The sequence below is a fragment of the Dipodomys ordii genome, unplaced genomic scaffold (genome assembly GCF_000151885.1).
Source record: "Dipodomys ordii isolate 6190 unplaced genomic scaffold, Dord_2.0 Scaffold104, whole genome shotgun sequence".
Classification (NCBI taxonomy): Eukaryota; Metazoa; Chordata; class Mammalia; order Rodentia; family Heteromyidae; genus Dipodomys; species Dipodomys ordii.
In genome coordinates, this window is record NW_012267320.1 from 565,013 (window position 1) to 584,367 (window position 19,355).

General features: G+C 44.8%; 1 protein-coding gene across 2 annotated transcripts in view; it reads right to left on the minus strand.

The window, feature by feature from the left end:
• Positions 1–7,298: 7,298 nt before the first annotated feature.
• Dyrk1a (dual-specificity tyrosine-(Y)-phosphorylation regulated kinase 1A) overlaps positions 7,299–19,355 on the minus strand; it is a 98,302-nt gene continuing 86,245 nt past the window's right edge. For both annotated transcript variants that reach the window (XM_013027543.1, XM_013027542.1), the window contains exons 9-11: positions 16,279–16,585; positions 15,631–15,755; positions 7,299–8,374 (exon numbers count right to left, since the gene is read on the minus strand). In XM_013027543.1, coding sequence (XP_012882997.1) covers positions 7,754–8,374; positions 15,631–15,755; positions 16,279–16,585 — 1,053 coding nt within the window. In that variant the 3' untranslated portion in view covers positions 7,299–7,753. The remainder of the gene's footprint in view (positions 8,375–15,630; positions 15,756–16,278; positions 16,586–19,355) is intronic.

A 19,355-nucleotide genomic window follows, 5' to 3' on the forward strand; every position in this document is an offset into this window, starting at 1 on the left:
TGGGGTCCTTGGGTCACAGCCTCAAGTCAAGGCTGGCTTGGCTCCAGGGCCGCAGGCCAGCCAGGCGCCAGGCCCCCTCTGGCTGGCAGGCAGGCTCTCCTGCCGGGGAAGGGGAGCGGTGGTTTCCTTTCTTGGATCTGGTCCCTGTGGGTTCTCACCACCAAGTGAGGCGGGCAGAGCTCTCATCAGACAAGACTCCACTGGGGAGCAAGACTCTGGCTGGTGCAGCCCCCTCCCCATCCCCAGTGGTGGGAGCCCCCCCCCCCAGCTCCTACCTGGCCTGGAACTTGTCCAGATGTGGGTCACTGTAGCCATGGTGGCGGTGGGAGGGACCAGATCATCAACACCCACTCTCTCCCAGGCCAGAATGAAAGGAATTCTAGGAAGTACAGCTACGCAAGGAGGGTTCAACAGTAATCACAGCCCAGGACCTGGGCAGAGGCACCCTGGGTCCACCCCTCCCACTGCTCCCAGGTCATGAGGGGGTCCCCCCGGGGGGGAGGGGGGCAACCTCCACCCTACCGACATATCAAACTGGTCAGGGAGACAGGCTGGTATGAGGCCCAGCCCACGTTGACAAGTAGAGGGCTGCCCTGTGGTTTGCACTTGAATCCTGGAAACTCTACCTCAAATAAATTATCTGTCTTAGGTGAATACTCAAACCCCAGGACTGGATTTTGTCCCGGCTTTGCCTTGTAAATTGTGGGTACTGTGATGCAGATGGACTGGCTTTCTGCTTAGCCTATTCTTATATTTCATGTAAGAATGAAAAACATTGTGAGAAGCTGAGCTAGCCTCACAGACAGCTAACCACAAACTTTATGCAGAGAGGACTGGTACTGGATGCTAAACTCAGGGCTTCAAGCTTACTCAGCTGGGACTCTGCTCCTTGAACCATGCCCCCAGCCCAGCATTTTGCTGGTTAATTGAAGATGGCATCTACATACTTCTCTGCCAGGGCTGGATTTGAACTGCAGTCTTCCAGATCGCAGCCTCCTGAGTGGTTAGGATTACAGGTGAGGCTCTCAACAAATTAAAAAAAAATTTTGTGTGTACATGCTTGTATGCTGGGGGTGGGGCTTGATCTCAGGGCGTGCGTTTGTTGCTTAGCTTTTTGGCTCAAGGTTGGCACTCTACCACGTGAGCCACACCTCTATTTCCAACCAAAGTTTTTGGGACTAGCAGTGCCAGTCCTGGGGCTTCAACTCTGGGCCTTGGTGCTGTCTCTGAGCTTTTGGCGCTCAATAGTAGTGTTCTACCACTTGAACCACTTTGTTTCTGATCCTTAATTGGAGCTCTCACACTTTCCTGCCTGAACTGGCTTCAAACCACAACCTTCAGATCTCAGTGTCCTAAGTAGCTAGGATTACAGGGGTGAGGCATGAGAACCCAGACAAAGTCATTTTTCTAACGAGCAGGGGGAAGGTAGTAGTTAGCTTCCAGCTGCTTTTAAAACGTGGATGATAATCTTGTAAATCCCCAAAGCTTATCTAATGTCAATCTGATTTGTAAACTGAAAAGTGATCGGTGTTTTCTGCTCCAGGCGAGCTGGCTTTCTGCAGGCTGCAGAGCTGGCGCGTACCAGGCAGGGTGGGCGGGGCAGAGAGGCCCGGCAGGGCAGGGCCGCTGGCCACATGGGCTCCAAGGCCTAATGACAAGGCTTGCTGAACGCATGCTTGCTTCTTACCTTGGCCGTTCCCAGATGGCCTCCCTGTCAGAAAAAATCCTACTGAACACTATCCGATGTTTTATAACATTTAAGCACCGACCATGTCAAAGCAAAATTCTAAAACAGCAAAACCAACTAGTGAAGCCAAGTTCACATGCAGTCAGACTCCAGAAAGGAAAATAAACCTCACAACAACCCTGTTCAGATACTTGTGGAAAGTCCCACCCCTCTAGATCCTCCCCCTCACCTGCTGAAGACCCACCCTCTGTACTTTTAAGTTCTAGCTCTTCCACATGTCCTAAGATTTGTATGTACAAGGTCTCACTGAAGCTGCACAAAATCCTGTAATTGGACAACAGAGCTGGAGGCTGCAGTCTGGGGCCTTGAACCCCCCTCCCCCAAACAGTACATGTACTGTTAGGATATAATCTAATGAATTCCTTCTCGTGGGACATCAGAAAGCTACTGAGACAGGATATCCCATGGACCCCTTCACTAAGAGATTACCTTGTGCCTGTATTGTGTCTTGAACTCGGGGCTTGGATACTATCTCTGAACTTTTTCACTCAAGGATGGTGTTCTATCACTTGAGCCACAGCTCCACTTCTGGGTTTTTGATGGTTAGATACAGGTGTCTCACAGACTTGCCTAACAGGACTGGCTTTGAACTGTGGTCCTCAGATCTCAGCCTTCTAAGTAGATAAGATTGCAGGTATGAGCCACTGGTACCTGGCTTCATTTGGCAGCTTCCAGGCCTGTTAGAATAACCTTGTAGTGCAACTACTGCATGCATATGAACACCAGTAGTAAAACAGAAGGATGTTCTTGAATTCAAGCTAACAGGTTAGCTAACAGAGGCCTCTTTCTGTCCCCCCCCCCTCCACTGGCTGCAGGTAAAAGCGCACATGCTCAGACCCTACCCCAACTCTTTTCAAGCAATGTAATGACATTTTTGTAAAGACCTTGAAAGCTGCCGCCTCACACTCATGTGTATTAACTTAGCAGTTTGAGATCACCAGAGCTCACCCAAACTGCCCTTCGTCTGCTCGGGCCCTAGCCCACCCCGGATCAGCACTTGTGCTTGTCAGAAGGGATGTAGAGACTGTGCTCCGGCTCAGTCACGCCTTGTCTTTACAGGCATCACATCATACCACCAGACGCTCCTCCAGCCCAGAGGGCACCAACCAACCCATATCCCCACAGCCATCACAGTTTATGCAGCTCTTCTCTGTAACAGCCAGTGAGGGCAAGCCAGCATCCCACGCTGCCCCAACCAATTCCACTTTCCATCTTCACAGGAAACTCCCGCCGCAGCCACACCTGTTATGAACCGGCAGATGCCTCCATAGCCACCGTGTGAACACTGCCGCTCGTGCCCAGGGCCAACATCTCCCTTCCTCTGGTTTGTGAATAACTCTCAAGACAGTTGTAGAGACTAATGAGGTGCTGGGAGCTATGTTAGAATAAAACCCTCAGGTAGCAACTCTGGAAAACTGGAAAGGTAACCAATAAATCAAGGTCTTTCAAAGTGTAAACACTAATGCCCACACTGGCCTTCCCACGATGTCACAGGCTGAGGCAAAGCCCAGGGGCAGCACCGTCCACAGCCTTGCCCCACCCCACGCGCACGCAGCCGCTACCTTGTCTTCTGGTCTTCGCTTCTGCATGGAGGCCCACCATCTTTGTTCAAGCTCAGCAGGCCTTCCATCAGCCATCCCAAGCCTGCCCATGCTCTGCCCCTTCACAACCCGACAGACAGGTTAACACTTGAGGGGAAGCCAGAGGGGTGTGGCTGGCTGCCTGCACCCCTTGCTGCCCCAAGACTCAGGTTTTACAGGGCATGACCAGAAGCTCGTGCAAAGCTGAAACAAGTGAGTCCCAACCGCCACCCCTCTCTCACAGGGAGAAAAGGTAAAAAATGACTTTATTCTTCACTGCACATTGAAAGGAAACCTGAGGCTCGGGGTACCTAGTTCTCCTGGGTTTAAACCAGCGTTTCGTTGGAGAAATGCCTTGCTCTGCTCTGAAGTTCTAAGAATATTTTTTGAAAGTGATAGATACCTTTTGCTGTCAGTGTTAAGAAAGAAGACCCTCAGTTCTTTATCACTTCTCACCAAGAGTAGCTGCCAGGTGCTGAGGAAACCACCAATGGCCACGAACCACCTACCTCATCCGAGTTTCTACCACACGTGATACCTGGTCCAGAGGGAAGCCTATGGGACGTGCGGAGTGGACGCAGCCACATGAATACAAAGACCTAAGTGATTTCCTGCAGGTTTCTCCTGCCTTGTTTTCTATGCTGAAAATGACTTAGTCTCTACTTCCACTCAGAAAATCAAATAAGGAAGGAGCATACTTCTGCTTTCCGAGCAATGACAGATTTTGAAAAAGGGAGCAGTCTCAGAATATACTAGTCACGCATGGCTTTTGTCCCGTTACACATCCGCTCTCTAACTTTCCTCTTACCTGACATGAAAGGGAATTCATATACTTGGAATAAACCATTTGATCTGTGGCATCTGGTCATCCCTGAACAACAGACATAAAATACTCAGCTGGTACTGAGGGCTGAACACTTCTGGTTCAGCCTGGCTGTGATTTTATGCGTTTTCACACTAGAGGAATGTGAAAGAAGTTGGCCAGCCTACATTGAGAGGTTCAGTGGCAAAGTCCCCAATGCCGTTTAGGGGAGGAGCCTCGTGTGACTGCTCGACATGTACTTCTATTACTCAGCACAGAAAGTAGAAAAGCCTTGGGTTCTTTTGTTTTTCAGCCCAACCTCACAAAAACATACCACTTTATCCAGGCGAAGCCTCCGTTCTCCTATGTAGGAAGTTCCACTTTGTGTTGCCAGCCTCAATTTTACAGAATTACATTTACTCTTTTAACATTTCTTACCTGGTGAGTGCCAGCTTAGAATGTATGTATGCAGGTTAGGTTACACAAAGAGAAGGCCTGTTGTTAGAAATCTACTGTCTGTCCTGGCATGCTCACAGGAGGATTCTGTGGTTTCTCTCCTTCAACCGAGCAGACGTAGTCTTAGAGAACACGCGAATGCACATGTCCACTGATAATGCTACCAACTGAAATGTTAACACTGGCAACTGTGTGTTTAAAAAAAAAATCAAAATGAATGTTAAAAATCAAATGATCTGTTAAACCTCCAGCTTTTACTTTCAGACATATTTTTACCCTATGTTGATGAAACTCAAAAATTTTCTTTTTTATACATTTGACTAAATACTCAGTATACCTACCAGACCTGCACCAGGTTAATTGCATAGGAAGATTTTTTTTTTACTATATTTACATTTTTTCTTAAATTAATTTTAAAAAAGCATAGTAAAGAGTCTGAGGACAAATTATTCAACTGTTTATCATACATAAGACCGCATGACTATAATACAAAGGGGGTTCTTGTTTTCATTTAACGTTACAATATACACAGCAAGTCCGGACTAGATCTTACAATCTGAACACAGGTATTTAACCTTTTCCATGCTGCTTATGTTTACAATGCACAGAAGTCCTGTAACCAAACTGTGTAGTAAAGCACACAAAACTGGACTGTAACGTAACACAGTATGCAGAAGCATTGGATTTTATGATTTTCTTTATGTAAGTATCGGCTTAAAAACTGCTTTCATTTTTTTGGTGCTTGCTAAGATGTGGCAACCAGCACAGAAAAAAAAAAAAAAAAAAAAGAGCTGACCACACAGTGTCAGCCTTCTAGTCCACACTCCTGAACGGCAGTAACTAGTGAATCCCTTCGGGTATTGCTAGACTCGAGATGATATCCTTTTATTTACTGTAAACCTTTATGAACTACCAAGTTCAAAAAAAGAATCCACAGGCTTGACATTTAATTACAAAATAAATATGGATTTCCTGATTAACAACAAAAAGCTTTTGTGGTTTATAAAAACGATTATTTCCAAGGTTCCATTCACAGTTACATAGTCATTAAGCCTTTCTTTTGTCACTGTTACATATAAAAACCTGCTTTTCTTCAGAAAAAAGTTGACCTAGTCAGCCACATGGAGTTGACCACTAAAAAGTAACATGGTGCTCTGCTGAGTTGTTCCGAGCAGGGGTTTCGGCAGAGGTAGATTACTGCTTCTTTTCTAGGCTTTTCTCGATCCTGGACAGGTAAATGACTATATCTTCATTCTCCCACTTCAACCGCTCTAAAGGATAACATCCTGAAATTGGTCAATCTAAAATGGGAACACAAATTTAGCGACTGCCAGACTGCGTTACATTAAGGCAGCATTATCCCCAAAGCGAGGCACTGTTAAATACCAGCCTGTTCACTTCGGGTCATGCTGAGGTTCTGCTTTACTCCTGCTCCTAATTTGGACCTATTGGTGCAACCACGGTCTTGCGTTCAAGTCGGGTAATCAGGAATACAAGATCACTGCTGGCTCCACAGCTCCTGGGTCCAGGGTCCCTTTACCTTCAGAAGCCTGAACACATTTAGAATGTGACAGATGTCATGATCTTGAATTAGATGTCAATCTATTATGTTCAGTACACAGATTGCTGTAAATGTATTGGCTATGGATTCAACAACAGTTCCAGTTTTGTTTAAGCAATAGTACAGCCATAATTTTCAACTGACATTTAAAAATGGTCTAGTTACACCTTGTGTCAAAGTGCAGAACTGCTACATTATTGGTTACAGACATCTATGTGCTATAAAAACAGCTTTGGTACAATAAATTATCAAAAAAGAAAATAAATTTTTGTAAAATTCACAGCATAATTGTGAGGCAAAAAAGCAGTCACATAAAATTCTGCATTTTTAAAAATGTTCAGGATGAACAGAAGACATCTTTGTGCAGAAGAAATGGTGGAGATACCACGTGCCGAGAAAAAGCAAAAGTAAGAAGCAGGAAGGGCCACAGCTGTAGCTGCTCCCATCAAAGCAAACCACCACTTCTGTGACCTTCGACCAATAATGAAGTCAACTTCATGACACACGCAAAGTCACCTTGCAATACCTTACAATTAGTGGGTCACAAAAGTCTATTTTAAAAGAAAGGCCTCTTGAAATACCCATTCTCTGTGTTTTCAGCATTAAGGACTGTCTGCAAAAGCACGTCCATAAGTGATTGCATCTGAAATGGTAGGCTCTTCTAACTCCGAGTCCAAATCCATAAGGCCAAAGGTTATCCCAAAGACCACCACTCACACCTCCCCAGGACTGGCCACGACTGACCCGTTGATTGCTTCTCAGTGCACCTTGGTTAGGAGACCAGTCATGTTCCATTCCTATCCTCCCGTGGCCTCTACCACGGGAGACCCCCAGGATCCCATGTCACCGCTGCTTTGCTCCTCAGTATGTTCAGATAGGAGAGTTCTGATCCCCGCCACTTAGCATGCTCAATGTGCCTTACAAACGTCAACACAGCGTCCCTGTCACGCGGCTGAAGACGGTGTCTGTGTAAGCTGGAGGTCCCTCTTCCTTACAGTACTGCATTTTCCGTGCCCAAGTGTGTTTCGAGGACTTAAAAACCCAAATTTCCCACCCATCCCTACCCAAAACAAAACAACAAAAACAGGGAAAAGGAGGAGGCGGGAGGGGGCGGGGGGGGGGGGGGGGGTAGAGAGGGGGAGAGGAGAGAAGGGGGGAGAGAAGGGGAGAGGGATGGGGCAGAAAAAGGAAACAAAACAAAACACCCTCACGGGGCCCTTTATGCAAATTATGTGCATTGCCTTTTTATGTTAAAATTAGTTGGCAAATGACCAAGACCAACATCTGAACATTAACTTTTGTTGAATAGAAAGACCAAAAAAAAGAAAAAAAAACCCACTATGACTGGAGGTGGCAAGTTAAATGGGGGAGGAAAAAGAGGATACCTCTGAGCTATCCATGAAGATGGGTTTGGACATGGCTCTTAAAAACTTCATTGTCCCTTTGCAATCTTTTCAAGTTTAAAAAAAAAAAAGTCAGCTTTGCCCTCTTGTAGCGGTTCAGTGTGTTAATCTCCTTCTGATTCAAGCAGCTTTGCACTTTGTTTTTTGGAAAAAAACACCACTTCTATAAAAACACACAAGAAACAAACTCAAGTTTCAATGTAGTCACGAGCTAGCCACAGGACTCTGTTGCACACAGACTCCTGTCATGGGGGACTCTTCTCTATCCGCCCCCTGCCTCATCGTCAGATGCCCTTCAGTCATGTAATGTGCAGGACCTGTATTAGCAGAAAATTGGTATGTTGGGTGTCCAGCTATGCCAGTCTCTTGGCGGGGATTGGAGTAGACGGTCAAATTAACGTCCATAGCTCCGTTCTGTCCAAAGTCCAAGGTATTAGCAGCCACTGGGCGGTTCTGGTAGGCCTGATTGCCTTGATTCCCAGTAGAGGAGGAAGATGTGGAGGAAGAAGTCGTTGAGGAAGACAGGGACGTCATGGAGTGGTGACTGTGGCCAACCTCCATGGAATCCTGGGTAGAGGAGCTATTTGTTGGAGAATTGTAGACCCTTGGCCTGGTCCGGTTACCCAAGGCTTGCTGTCCATGGTGGTGGTGGTGGTGGTGGTGATGGTGGTGGTGGTGGGAGCTGTTTCCATGGTGATGATGCAATGCATTCTGCTGAGGGGCGACATGAAAGGTGGTTTCTTGAACGGGGTGAGTCTCAACAGTGACTTGTGTAGGAGCTTCAGTGCCTGACCAGCCAAGGGGAGCCGGAAACTGCTGACGCACCTATGAAGACACATTTTCCAAGGATTATTAAGAGTATTTATTCTAATCTGCAATCCCTTCAGCATTTACATTACCAAGGAAGAGGTTTTTGGTGCTTTTAACAGACTCTCAGGATTCACTGTCATTTTGTCCTTGGAAGTGATGTCTAAGGCAGGGCAAACTTCTGTGAAACAGATCCTCAATCTGACCTCCTCCACCCACCTCTACTGCCACCATTCAGCTTAGCTACTAGCAGAATGTTCTCCAAGGCAGGCCTTGCCCTTCTCTGGGCCCTCCTCCAAACAGAAGCAGGACCGTCCCTTTAAAGCTCAGATCCAATCATGTCCCTTGTGAAATCCCTCCAGTCATCTACTGCTCTTAGGAAAACAATGCCATTTCTCTAATCCTTTCCTTTTTTTTCTATCTCCCTCCTTTTCATTTTATTTTTATGCTGGAATCAGGAATTCAACTTGAGGCCTAGCACCCTCGATCCATTTTCCTGCTCGTGGCTGGCACTCTACCATGTGAGTCATGGCTCTGGTCTGGCATCTTTGTTGTTGACTGGGTATTTCTCCTGGGACAGTCTCTCCAGGCTGGCTGGCAAACGTGGTCCTGCTCAGCAGCTGGCGCAGCATTACGGGTCTGAGCCTCCAGCACCGAGCGGCCCCATCTCTTTGTCATCATCACCTGGGCTCAAACCACACCGTCCCTTCTTTTCACTCTTCCACCTGGCAAGGTCTTTAACTGCTTCAGTGCATGTGGCACTGTTCTCTTCCACCCAGAACACCCTTTTCTATCTGTGCTGGACGTCATTTTCTTATACTTCCGCCGTTCCAGAGCCTTCCCTAACTAACCACTTGGCTAATGCTGTCTAGCCTCTCTGCCACAGGCTACTGGCTGCACTTCAGGACTTTATTGCTCTCATTCTTATACTGTACTTTCCAGCTCCCCTCGGACTAGGTACGACTATGTCCTAAATTACTGATGGAGTGAGGATGAGTGCATGTCACTGTTAGCCTGGCACTCGAAATGCCTCAATTCTGTCTTGTGGCTATTGCTCAGTGGGCAAGTAAGGCCCTTAAGGGTGGTAGATCCATTACTTTCAACACCGGCTCTGACTTCAGATAAAGAAGGGAGCAAACCCCCATGGGCAGCCTTCCAGTTTGCACACTGGGGGAGGGTCCTGCCATCCATTTGCCCTGCTTGACTCAATAGATCTCACCCAACACATTTAGTCATGTTCCAAATCACTTTATCCTTTATTTTTCCTTCCATGGGGAATGACTACAAGGCTCTATCTTTGAATAATACTCCCAGACCCTTCTCTTGTTTTGTCTTTCCTGTTCTCATAGCAAATACTACATCTTTCATTCATGTTTTGTTATATCATTTTTATCACTGTAAGCTCTGAGAAGACAAAGACTTTTGTCTCTGCCAGAGGCTCATGCCTGGAATCCTACCTAGCTCATTAGAAGGCTGAGACCTGAGGATCCAGGTTCAAAGTTAGCTTGGACAGAAAGACTCCTATTGCCCATTGAACAGTAAAAAGCTGGAATTAGAGGTATGGCTGGTGGAATACCAGCCTTGAGCAAAAAAGCTAAGCAAAAACTTTAGGCCTTTGAGTTCGAGCCCATTACTGGTGCCCGTGCATGCATGCATGCACACACGCAAGCGCACGCACATATGCGCACGCGCGCACACACACACACACACACAAAGACTCTGTCTCTATCACCAGCTGCCAATATTTATTGTTAGACCAAACATTTTACCCAAATCTCCAGCGTGAGCCTAAAACCTTGGACAGTGTTTAAAGCGCGTGTGCATGTGTGGATGTAGGAACGTATGTATGGTTGCTCCTTGGTATCAACAGGGGACTGATTGCAAGATCCTGTGGATATCAAACCCCATGGATGTCTAGCTCCCTATGTAAGGCAAGCGTCATTTATGCACATCTATTTTAAATAATTTCTAGATTACTTATAATATCTAATACAATAGAAATACTATTAAGAGTAAATACACTTGTTTAGGAAATGACAAAAAAAAGTCTATGCTCACTACATACAAACTTTCCTTTCTAACCATTCACGCGAAACCCATGAATGCAGATCCTACCACTATGGGGGGCACTGTGCCGTGTCTGTATACCTGTGAAAAAGCTTCATGTACACATTCAGCATGGTAGGAGTTTAGCAACAATAGCTGATAATAATAGTACAATCATAATACTACACTGCAGTCAAAGTTCTAGTAAATGGCCTCTCTCAAAACACCTTATAGTACTTTGACATTTTCACTAAGGGAAGCCGTAAGCACGTGAGAGATTCTCTGTGGCCTATGGGAATCGCCAGCATCATCACATGTGTGCTCTGGAACTGTTACTGAGAACATTTGCTAATGGAAAACAAGCGTGTGACAGACCCACTGTCACCGACCGCTCAGGCGTCCCCTCTATGACAGTACACAGGGAGTGGGTGCAACGTGGAGAAAGCTGGACAGAGCGCCAGAGAGCAGGAGTGTGTGAGATGCCACCACACTACGCAAGCATACACAATTGAAAACAATTCTATTTCTGCCAGGTACCAGTAGCTCACACCTTTAAGCCTACCACTCAGGAGGCTGAGATCTGAGGATCATGGTGCAAAGGCCATACCAGGCTGGTAAGTCTGTGAACAAAAAGTCAGAAGTAAACTGGCTCAAATGGTAGAGTGCCAGCCTCGCACATAAAAGCTAAGCACCCAGGCCCTGAGTTCAAGACCCAGTACTGGCAAAAACAACAAAAACCCAACAATTATTTCTGGAATTTTCCATTTTAATATTTTCTGGCCTCACAGGAATCCGCAGATAAAATGAAGCTATAAACTGTAAAGTTTTCAGTGAAAAAGAAAACTGGAGGGGAGGGGAGAGGAGGGCAAGAGTATGGGATGCAGTGCTGGGAATCTGGCCCAGGGCCTCGCACGTGCTAAGCAAGTGTCCTCAAGGTTATGGCTCCCCAGAGTTGTATGTGTGTGTGCATATGCGCACACATGTCTGTGTGAATACACAGATACGCCAATACTAGAGTTTAAACTCAGGGCCTCGAGTGCTTAGCATTTTAGCTCAAGGCTGGCACTTTTTAACACAAGCCACACCTCCACTTCTGGCTTTTTGGTGGTTAATTGGAGGTAAGTCTTAAGGACTTTCCTGCCTCAGATGGCTTTGATCTGGTATCCTCAGATTCCAGGCTTCTGAGTAGCTACGATTATAGATGTGAGCAACTGGTACCCAGAGCATGGTGCTTTAAATACTGACTCTACATGTCTCCGAGGGGCTGAAGAAGCATGCAGAAGATGATTTGATAGTTGATAAATTGATAGTTATCTAAATGACAACGCACCTCACTCTTTGACTTAGCAATTTCACTTCCAATTGCATACAGAAATGTATACAGACAAATTGCATGGGTGAATGAGATATTCCTAGTTTTGCTATCCTTTCTGGAGGCATTTTATGACAGTGCAAGAAAATTCAAGTGCATGTTTCCCATCAGATCTCCATATGCTGTACCTTAGGTACCATACTCATCCCTACACATTTTCAAAGTCTTGATTTTCCTACAAGTTTGTCATATAATTTGCAGCTCTTTCTATGAATTCATAGAAGGTTGTTACTTATGCTTCATTTCACTAGTCCCCTATATATTTGATATTGTTTCCAAAAAGACTGTTTCCAATCTTTTTTGTTATAACAAATGACAGTATGGTTTTTTTTCTTAAAAAAAAAAAAACCTTGTACACTAGTTTTTACTAAAAATTAGGTGGTTAGATGATTTGGGATGGAAAAATTTTTCACTGATCCTCTTTTGTATTTAACTTTTTTTTTTTTTTTAAGTCAGTCATGGGGCTTGAACTCAGGGCCCGGTGATGTCCTTGAGCTCTTTCGCTCAAGGCTAGTGTTCTACCACTTTGAGCCACAGCACCACTTCCAGTTTTCTGGTGGTTAACTGGAGATAAGAATCTCACAGACTTTCCTGCCTGGGCTGACTTTGAGCCGCAATCCTTAGATCTCAGCCTCCTGAGTAGCTAGGATATGTAACTTTTTTTTCGTGATCTGATTGTATCAACTACCAAAAATTACATTAACATGCTAGGTAGTGGGTGTAATCTTGTACCCCAACTACTTAGGGAGCTGAAGCAGAGAGGACTGTGAGTTGAAGTTCAGCTAAAGCAAAAGAGCAAGACCCCACCTCTACAACAATAAAAATTAAATAAGAAAGGATTTGAGGAAAATGTTGACTTCTGTTAAAAACAGTTGGAGAGTGCTCCCATGCGCTGTCCCTGGGCTGCTTTTTGCTCAAGGCTAGCACTCCACTACTCCAGCCACAACTCGCTCCACTGTCCTGCCAAGGCTGGCTTTGAATCTAGATCCTCAGATCAGCCTCCTGAATAGCGAGGAGTACAGGTGTGAGGCCCAAGAGCCCAGCACTAGGTACTTTTAATGTGTTTATGGCACTTAATATATCTGGAAGAGTGAAAGGAAGAAGACAGACTTTGGAAGTACGAATGACATTTAAGATTTGAAGCACATCATCTCCAAGAAAAGTGGGGAAAAAAATACTTTCTAGGCAAAGAATACAGGCAATTCAAGAAGAGAGGGGAGGATTAGAAGGGGGATAAAGAGATACTAAGATTGCAAAACTTGAGTAAGTGCAATGAGAAGAGAAGAAGGTAAGTGCAGAGCTAAAGAATGATTTAGCCGGGCGCTGGTGGCTCCCGCCTGCAATCCTAGCTGCTCAGGAGGCTGAGATCTGAGGATCATGATTTGAAGCCAGCCCAGGCAGAAAAAGTTCACGAGACTCTTAATTTTAATCAACCAAAAAGCTCAAAGTGGAGGTATGGCTCAAGTGGTAGAGCACTAACCCTGAGTACAAAAACTCAGGGGCAGTGCCCAGGCCCTGAGTTTAAGTCCCAGGACTGGCACACACACACACACACACACGAAAAGGTCTAATTAAGAACCAAATCATGAAATCACTGCCACCTTGGTAAGTTCTAAATTTTAATTTTAGGTACAAGGGAAACACAAGTCTAGTTTAAAGTAGGGTGTGTGGCAAATTAAGATTGCTTTAGTAGCACTCACTGGCTTCAGAGAAAGCAGAGTGCTGATAGGTGAATGAAATGAGACTCTGGAAGACCTGTCATGATGTTCCCCACAGCAGGAAAGGCTATAGAGAGTGGTCACAAGAAAGTCAAGTGGAAAGAATAAAACTAATTCAGATGCTGAACATTCAGCAAATCAAAGCAAGTCAAAACAGGAGCAGGCATGGAAGGTAGAGAAATATGGGAACAGAGAAGCATACTACCAGGGAAACCAGGTGAGCGTTTCAGAGGTTGGGGGAGAAGTGAACACGGCCCGGGGCAGCTGAGGAATGTGGAGGAAGAGCATTACAGTGTTCCCCGACTCATCGGGGAAAGGCTACCACTGATACTGGCGATGGGAAGCTAAGTGCACTGAACCAAAGAGTCCTTAAAGGGTGAAAGGGGAGGTGGCAGAAGCGTGGGATAAGAAAGACGAGGGGCTAGAGAAGGCTACTTGCCATGGAGAGATTACTCGAAGGAAGCAAGCAGGTAGAAGAGGCTGAAGACATGGAGTCCGCGGGACGCCAGGGGCACAGTCCCTAGAAGACAGTGCCCTCGGTGCATCTGGCCTTTGACAAGAAGCAACACACTTCTTTCTAGTAAAAAGGGGTAGGTGACAAAAGGCAGGACCATATTTTAATGATACGAAGTGAGGGGGAGGAGGTGCTGCAGAGAAGAGATCCAGAGATTCAAAGCAGCCTGCACTTTAGGGCTGGAGGCATGGTTCAATGACAGAGTTGACAGAGTACCAGCTGTGAGCAAAAAAACCAATTCAAAGTACAAGGCCGAGTTCAAGACCAGGTATACCAGAGTGCCAGAAAGAGTATAGAGAAATTTACAATGAGTAGAGGATGGTGAGTGTTCATTAACAGTGACGACACTGTCGCTGATGTGACCCTCTGTGGCAGCAATGAGCCAGTGCAGACTCAGGCTTACTTCGGCTATTGAGCAACAGACCTACCTCTATAATGTAGCACACAGTATGAACAATAGTTTATACTCACTGAAACATCCTTATCATCTGGCTTCATACTGATTTTAAAAATTACTTAACTGGATTCTTTTACAAATTCAATATACAAAACAATAGAGGGTAAAATCTAACTAACCAAGAATCAGACACCAGCACTTTAAGGATACAAGACCAGGAGAGGCAGGATGAACTGAGGTGACAGCCCAGATAAAGTTACTTAACCCATGGAGTATCAGTTCCCATAGCAAAATGGAGATTGGAACTATGTGAAGCTTAAGATGGGTAGTGGATCACACCTGTACACCTGATTACCTGGGAGGCTGACACTGGGAGGATCACAGTTCAAGGTCGGCTTGAACTTTTTACTTGGGTAAAAGTTCCTAAGATTCAACTCAACCAATGGAAGGAAGGGGGACACTGCACTTGCTTGTCGTCATAGCTATGTGGAACCAAAAAGGAAAACCATGGTCCAGGCCAGCCTGGGCAAAACGCAAAACCCTAGGCTAGGCGCCAAGTGCCTCACACCTATGATAGCAGCTAATTGGGAGGCTGAGATTCCGAGGTTTGTGGTTCGAGGCTAGCCTGGTCACACACCTCAACTCATAACTGGATGCAGCTGTACACACTATCATCCTAAGCTACATGGGATGCGGAGACCAGGCACAGGCTAGCTGCCTCCACAGAGGGAAGACACACATGTGTCATCTCAAGTACAGGAAGCTTACAGCAGAACGATTGCAATTCAGGCACACACCTGAGTGGGTTGTTAGACTCTATCCGAAAAACAATCAGGGAAAAACAGAACTGCTACTAAACCAGTCTGATGAGAAAAGGCCTGAGGTCACACTCCAGTAGCACCCAAAAGGGCAGAGCATGTGGCTCAACTGGCAGAAGACCCAACTAGCAACCACGAGGCCCTGAGTTCAAATGAAGAGGGGGTAAAGGCAGAGACAGAGACAGACTGCATAAAGCTCAAACAAAGTTGCTGTGGTGAGGTACGTGATACAGGGAGAAAATGTTTGAAATAATGACTGATATGTCCTAAATGAATGTTAGCCACTTTTAAAGTGGTAGGAAATGACCCAGTGTGGTTTATTAGCTAGGAAGAAGCTGTCTCTCCTGAGAGCTCAGGCCACCGTGAGTGCGGTAGTCGTCCTAAGGCACTGGTCACACAATGCGCTCACCTGGGGACTGTGGGTCTCACAGTCCATGGCCTGGACAGCAGCTGTGAAGTGGCCCCCGCTGTGCCGATGCTGGTGCGTTGGGTCCGACCTGGCTCTCCCACTGTTGCTTGTCCCTGATGATCCACCTTGAACAGCACAACAGAAGGTCACTCGTGAGTTTCAAGTTAGTTATGCTCAAGTTGTTATTAAAAAACATATATTAAACCTGAAGGGATGGCACCAAAAAACACCCAACAAACGAAACAAAAAACCCAACCAACAACGAAAATATGTAATATTACCTTAAAGCAGACTAGCAAGTCATTGGATTCTCTGCTGAGAGCTGTCCTCTTACACCAACACTAAACTAATACAAGTTTAACTAAGGGAAAAACTTAACAATGTGTGGAAAAATAATTCTATTTCAAAAACAACTAAATTCTTAGCCAGTAATTTTGTTTCCAATTAGTGGGTAGACTACTGCATGCAGGAGGTAGCCTTACCACTAACTACAACAAATACCTAACAGCTGCTCTCCCCAGGCCCCCGGATGAGAGACTGAACCTGTCAAGTACTTACAATATTATAGCACTCTAGCACTAAGCCACATTCCCAGCCCTATCAACATTTTAAAATCCGTACAAGCCTACACCAGCACGAAGTACAGACCTGAGCTTGACGATGTGCTGGAGGTGGTGCCTGAAGACTGGGACTGCTCCATGGCAGGGCTCGTGGACACACTGTTGCTTGTATTTGTACCTTCATCAGCTGTTTTCTTGAAGAAGCTGTGCTGCAGGGCATAGTAAGGTTGAATCCGAGTTTTGGGGTCATAATCAAGCATCCTTAAAATGAGGTCTTTGAACTTCAAGTAGTCAGCTACTGTATGACCCGACTCCCCAGCACGTCGCCCACCAGGTCCTCCTGTTTCTACTCCAAGAATATTATGAAGTTTACGGGTTCCTGGTGGTTTGTACTCCTGTAAGAGAAGAAACAAAGACTTCCTCTAAATCTTATGGAATACGTAACAACTTGCATAATTTGTCCCCAAATATTCTAGTATTTTATATGCAGATTCCTTTACCTGGAAAGAACTTCATGGAGTTTGATCCTCTGCCTATTTACACAATATTATTTGAATGCACTGTGGCCAAAGAAATTAAACATAAATTTCACCCAAATTGACTATGAAGATAACATAGAGCAGGTGTTGGCAAACTAAGGAATGACCCAGAGCCTACTTATGAATGGCTCGAACTAGAAATGTTTGTTCTCTTTTCAAGGTTATAAAAACAAACAAAGCACAAGCAAATAGCATGTGGTGTGGCAAAGGCGCACAAAGCAGAACCCACCGACGGCTCTCCAGAGGAGGTGTGCTGAGCCTAGCTATACTACTGGGTCTAAGAAAGTGCGGTGCTGCTTCCATAAAGGTGGTTACAAGTATGTTCTAAGAAAAGAAACTCCTGTACCCAACCTGCTTATAGGAACAGTTTACAAAATGTTTCAGAATAAATTGCTTCTGGCATGTGTTGAGATTTTCCCAAAATGCTTTTCAATACAATACTGTAACACTCAAAATCTTTTGCATTCAGAATGGTAACATTGGATTTGTTTCCAGTTACAATGTAGAAACTTGTGAAGTGAATGTTTCCATTCTAAAAACAAAACAAAAAACATGCCAATGATGTCTGCCTATAACCCTAGCTTCTGCAGAGACTAAGTCTGGGGGAACTCCAGTTGGAAGCCAGTCCAAATATCTAAGTTTTCAAGAACTCTTACTAAGCAAGAACTGGACCTAGTATTACACATCTATTCACCAATGATAAAAAACATAAAACAGGCATAGCACCGTCCAATTGCGTGCCCCAGTCAGAAATAAGACCCAATGTCAAAAATAACCAGCACAAAAAAGACCTGAAGCTTGGCTCTACTCATGAGGCTGGGCTATGAGGATCGAGGCTCAAAGCCAGGCCAAGACAGAAGAGTCCGTGAGACTTTCTTATATGCAATTAGGTAGCTAAAGGGGGGAAAAAAAGAAAAACAAAAGCTGTTAGTGGAGGTGTGGCTCAAGTGACAGAGTGCCAGCCTTGGAGCAAAGAAAAGCTAAGTGAGAGCACAGGCCTCAAGTTCAAGCCCAGGTCCAATGTATACACGTGCACATGCACACACACCTGCGGAAAAGGGAAAGGAAACAGCTATACGACAACAAGGGCTTAAAATCATTGCTTTTTTTTTTTTAAACCATTAGAAGGCTCAAAGAAAGCAGAATTAATTGAATTCTAGAAAATGTAAAGCCTCTTTCATTTTTTTCCTCTGTACTAGGTATCTAACCCAGTGCTGTGCTCAGGCTAGGCTAGTCACTTTCTACTGAGCCACATAGCTTCTCCGGGGAGAGGAGAAACCTATGAAGAGAGGCAAGCATGCCACTGCTGTGGGCACTGTAGACCAGCTATGAACCAACTTCTGACAGCCAAATGTGGACAGGCAAGAGGGAAGAGGAAGAGCCTTGAGAGTTAGGTGTGCAATTGTGAGGTAAGCAGTAATAGGGACAGGAGCTCATTCATCGGACATTGGAGAAGAGAATTAACATCAAATAAACAAAGCACCGTTTCAACTAAATCGTACATGAGACTGACTTGGCCCCACAGATCTGTTTCCAATGGGAAACATGATTTATTTCTATCTCAATAGTTTGACATGCAGTAAAAAACTGGACAGAAAAAAAAAACCACTCAACTTACAAAAAAGTGAAAATTTAGATAAAATGTTAACAGAAAATCCACATTAATGGTCTAGATATGGTAATTAGTTTAAAAGGTACTTAACTATAAGAAATTTAGTTTAAATTTAAAGACAATTTAGTTTAAATAAAGACAACCAGATGGGCTTCTCAGGAAAGCAAAATTACTTTTAAATAAAAGGAACGAAACTCATATACAAGTGAAGAAACTACTGAAAGTTATGCTTTACCTTGTCTTGTGCCAATCCTGGGACTTGAACTCAGGCCTGGGCACTGTCCCTGTTCAAGGCTAGTTCTCTACCACTTTGAGCCACAGCACCATTTCTGGGTTTTTAGTAGTTTCCTGCCTGGGCTGGCTTTGAACCGGAGCCTCAAGATCTTAGTATCCTGAGTAGGATTATAGGTGTGAGCTACTGATGCCTGGTTCTACTTACTAGCTTTAACTGCATATTAGACTCAGAATAAGAGGGAAAAAGAAAAACAACAATGAGTAGATAACCAAAGAACTAATACTAACTCCAGAAACACACACAAAAAGCCAGGTCTGATGAAAGAAAAGGAATACAACACTAAGGAGGTTGAGACAGAGACTGAGAACATTTCCCAGGCCAGCATAGACTAAACAGCAAGTTTATCTTAAAAACAAAAACAAATAGAACACCTCACAAAGGAAAGAAGAATGAAATTAATGAGCCACAGATTCCTGGGTAACAAGCATTTTAACATTGAGAACTAGAAGACTGAGCTGAATAAGCACTTTAAAAGATAAAAAAAACCCTGATAAAAGAGATGAATCTACAGATTCAAGAATTTCAATGAATTCTAATAAGAATAAACACATGAGAAGGCAGTACATAAATACATAATAATCAAACTGCAGAAAATCAAAGATAAAACATGTATCAGCTTGGAGATAGAGAGGTAAAACACTACAGATAGAAAAACCATGCTAAAAATAGCTACTGATCTCTTCAGTAACAATGTAATTGGAGTCTGAGTAGAAAGAGCA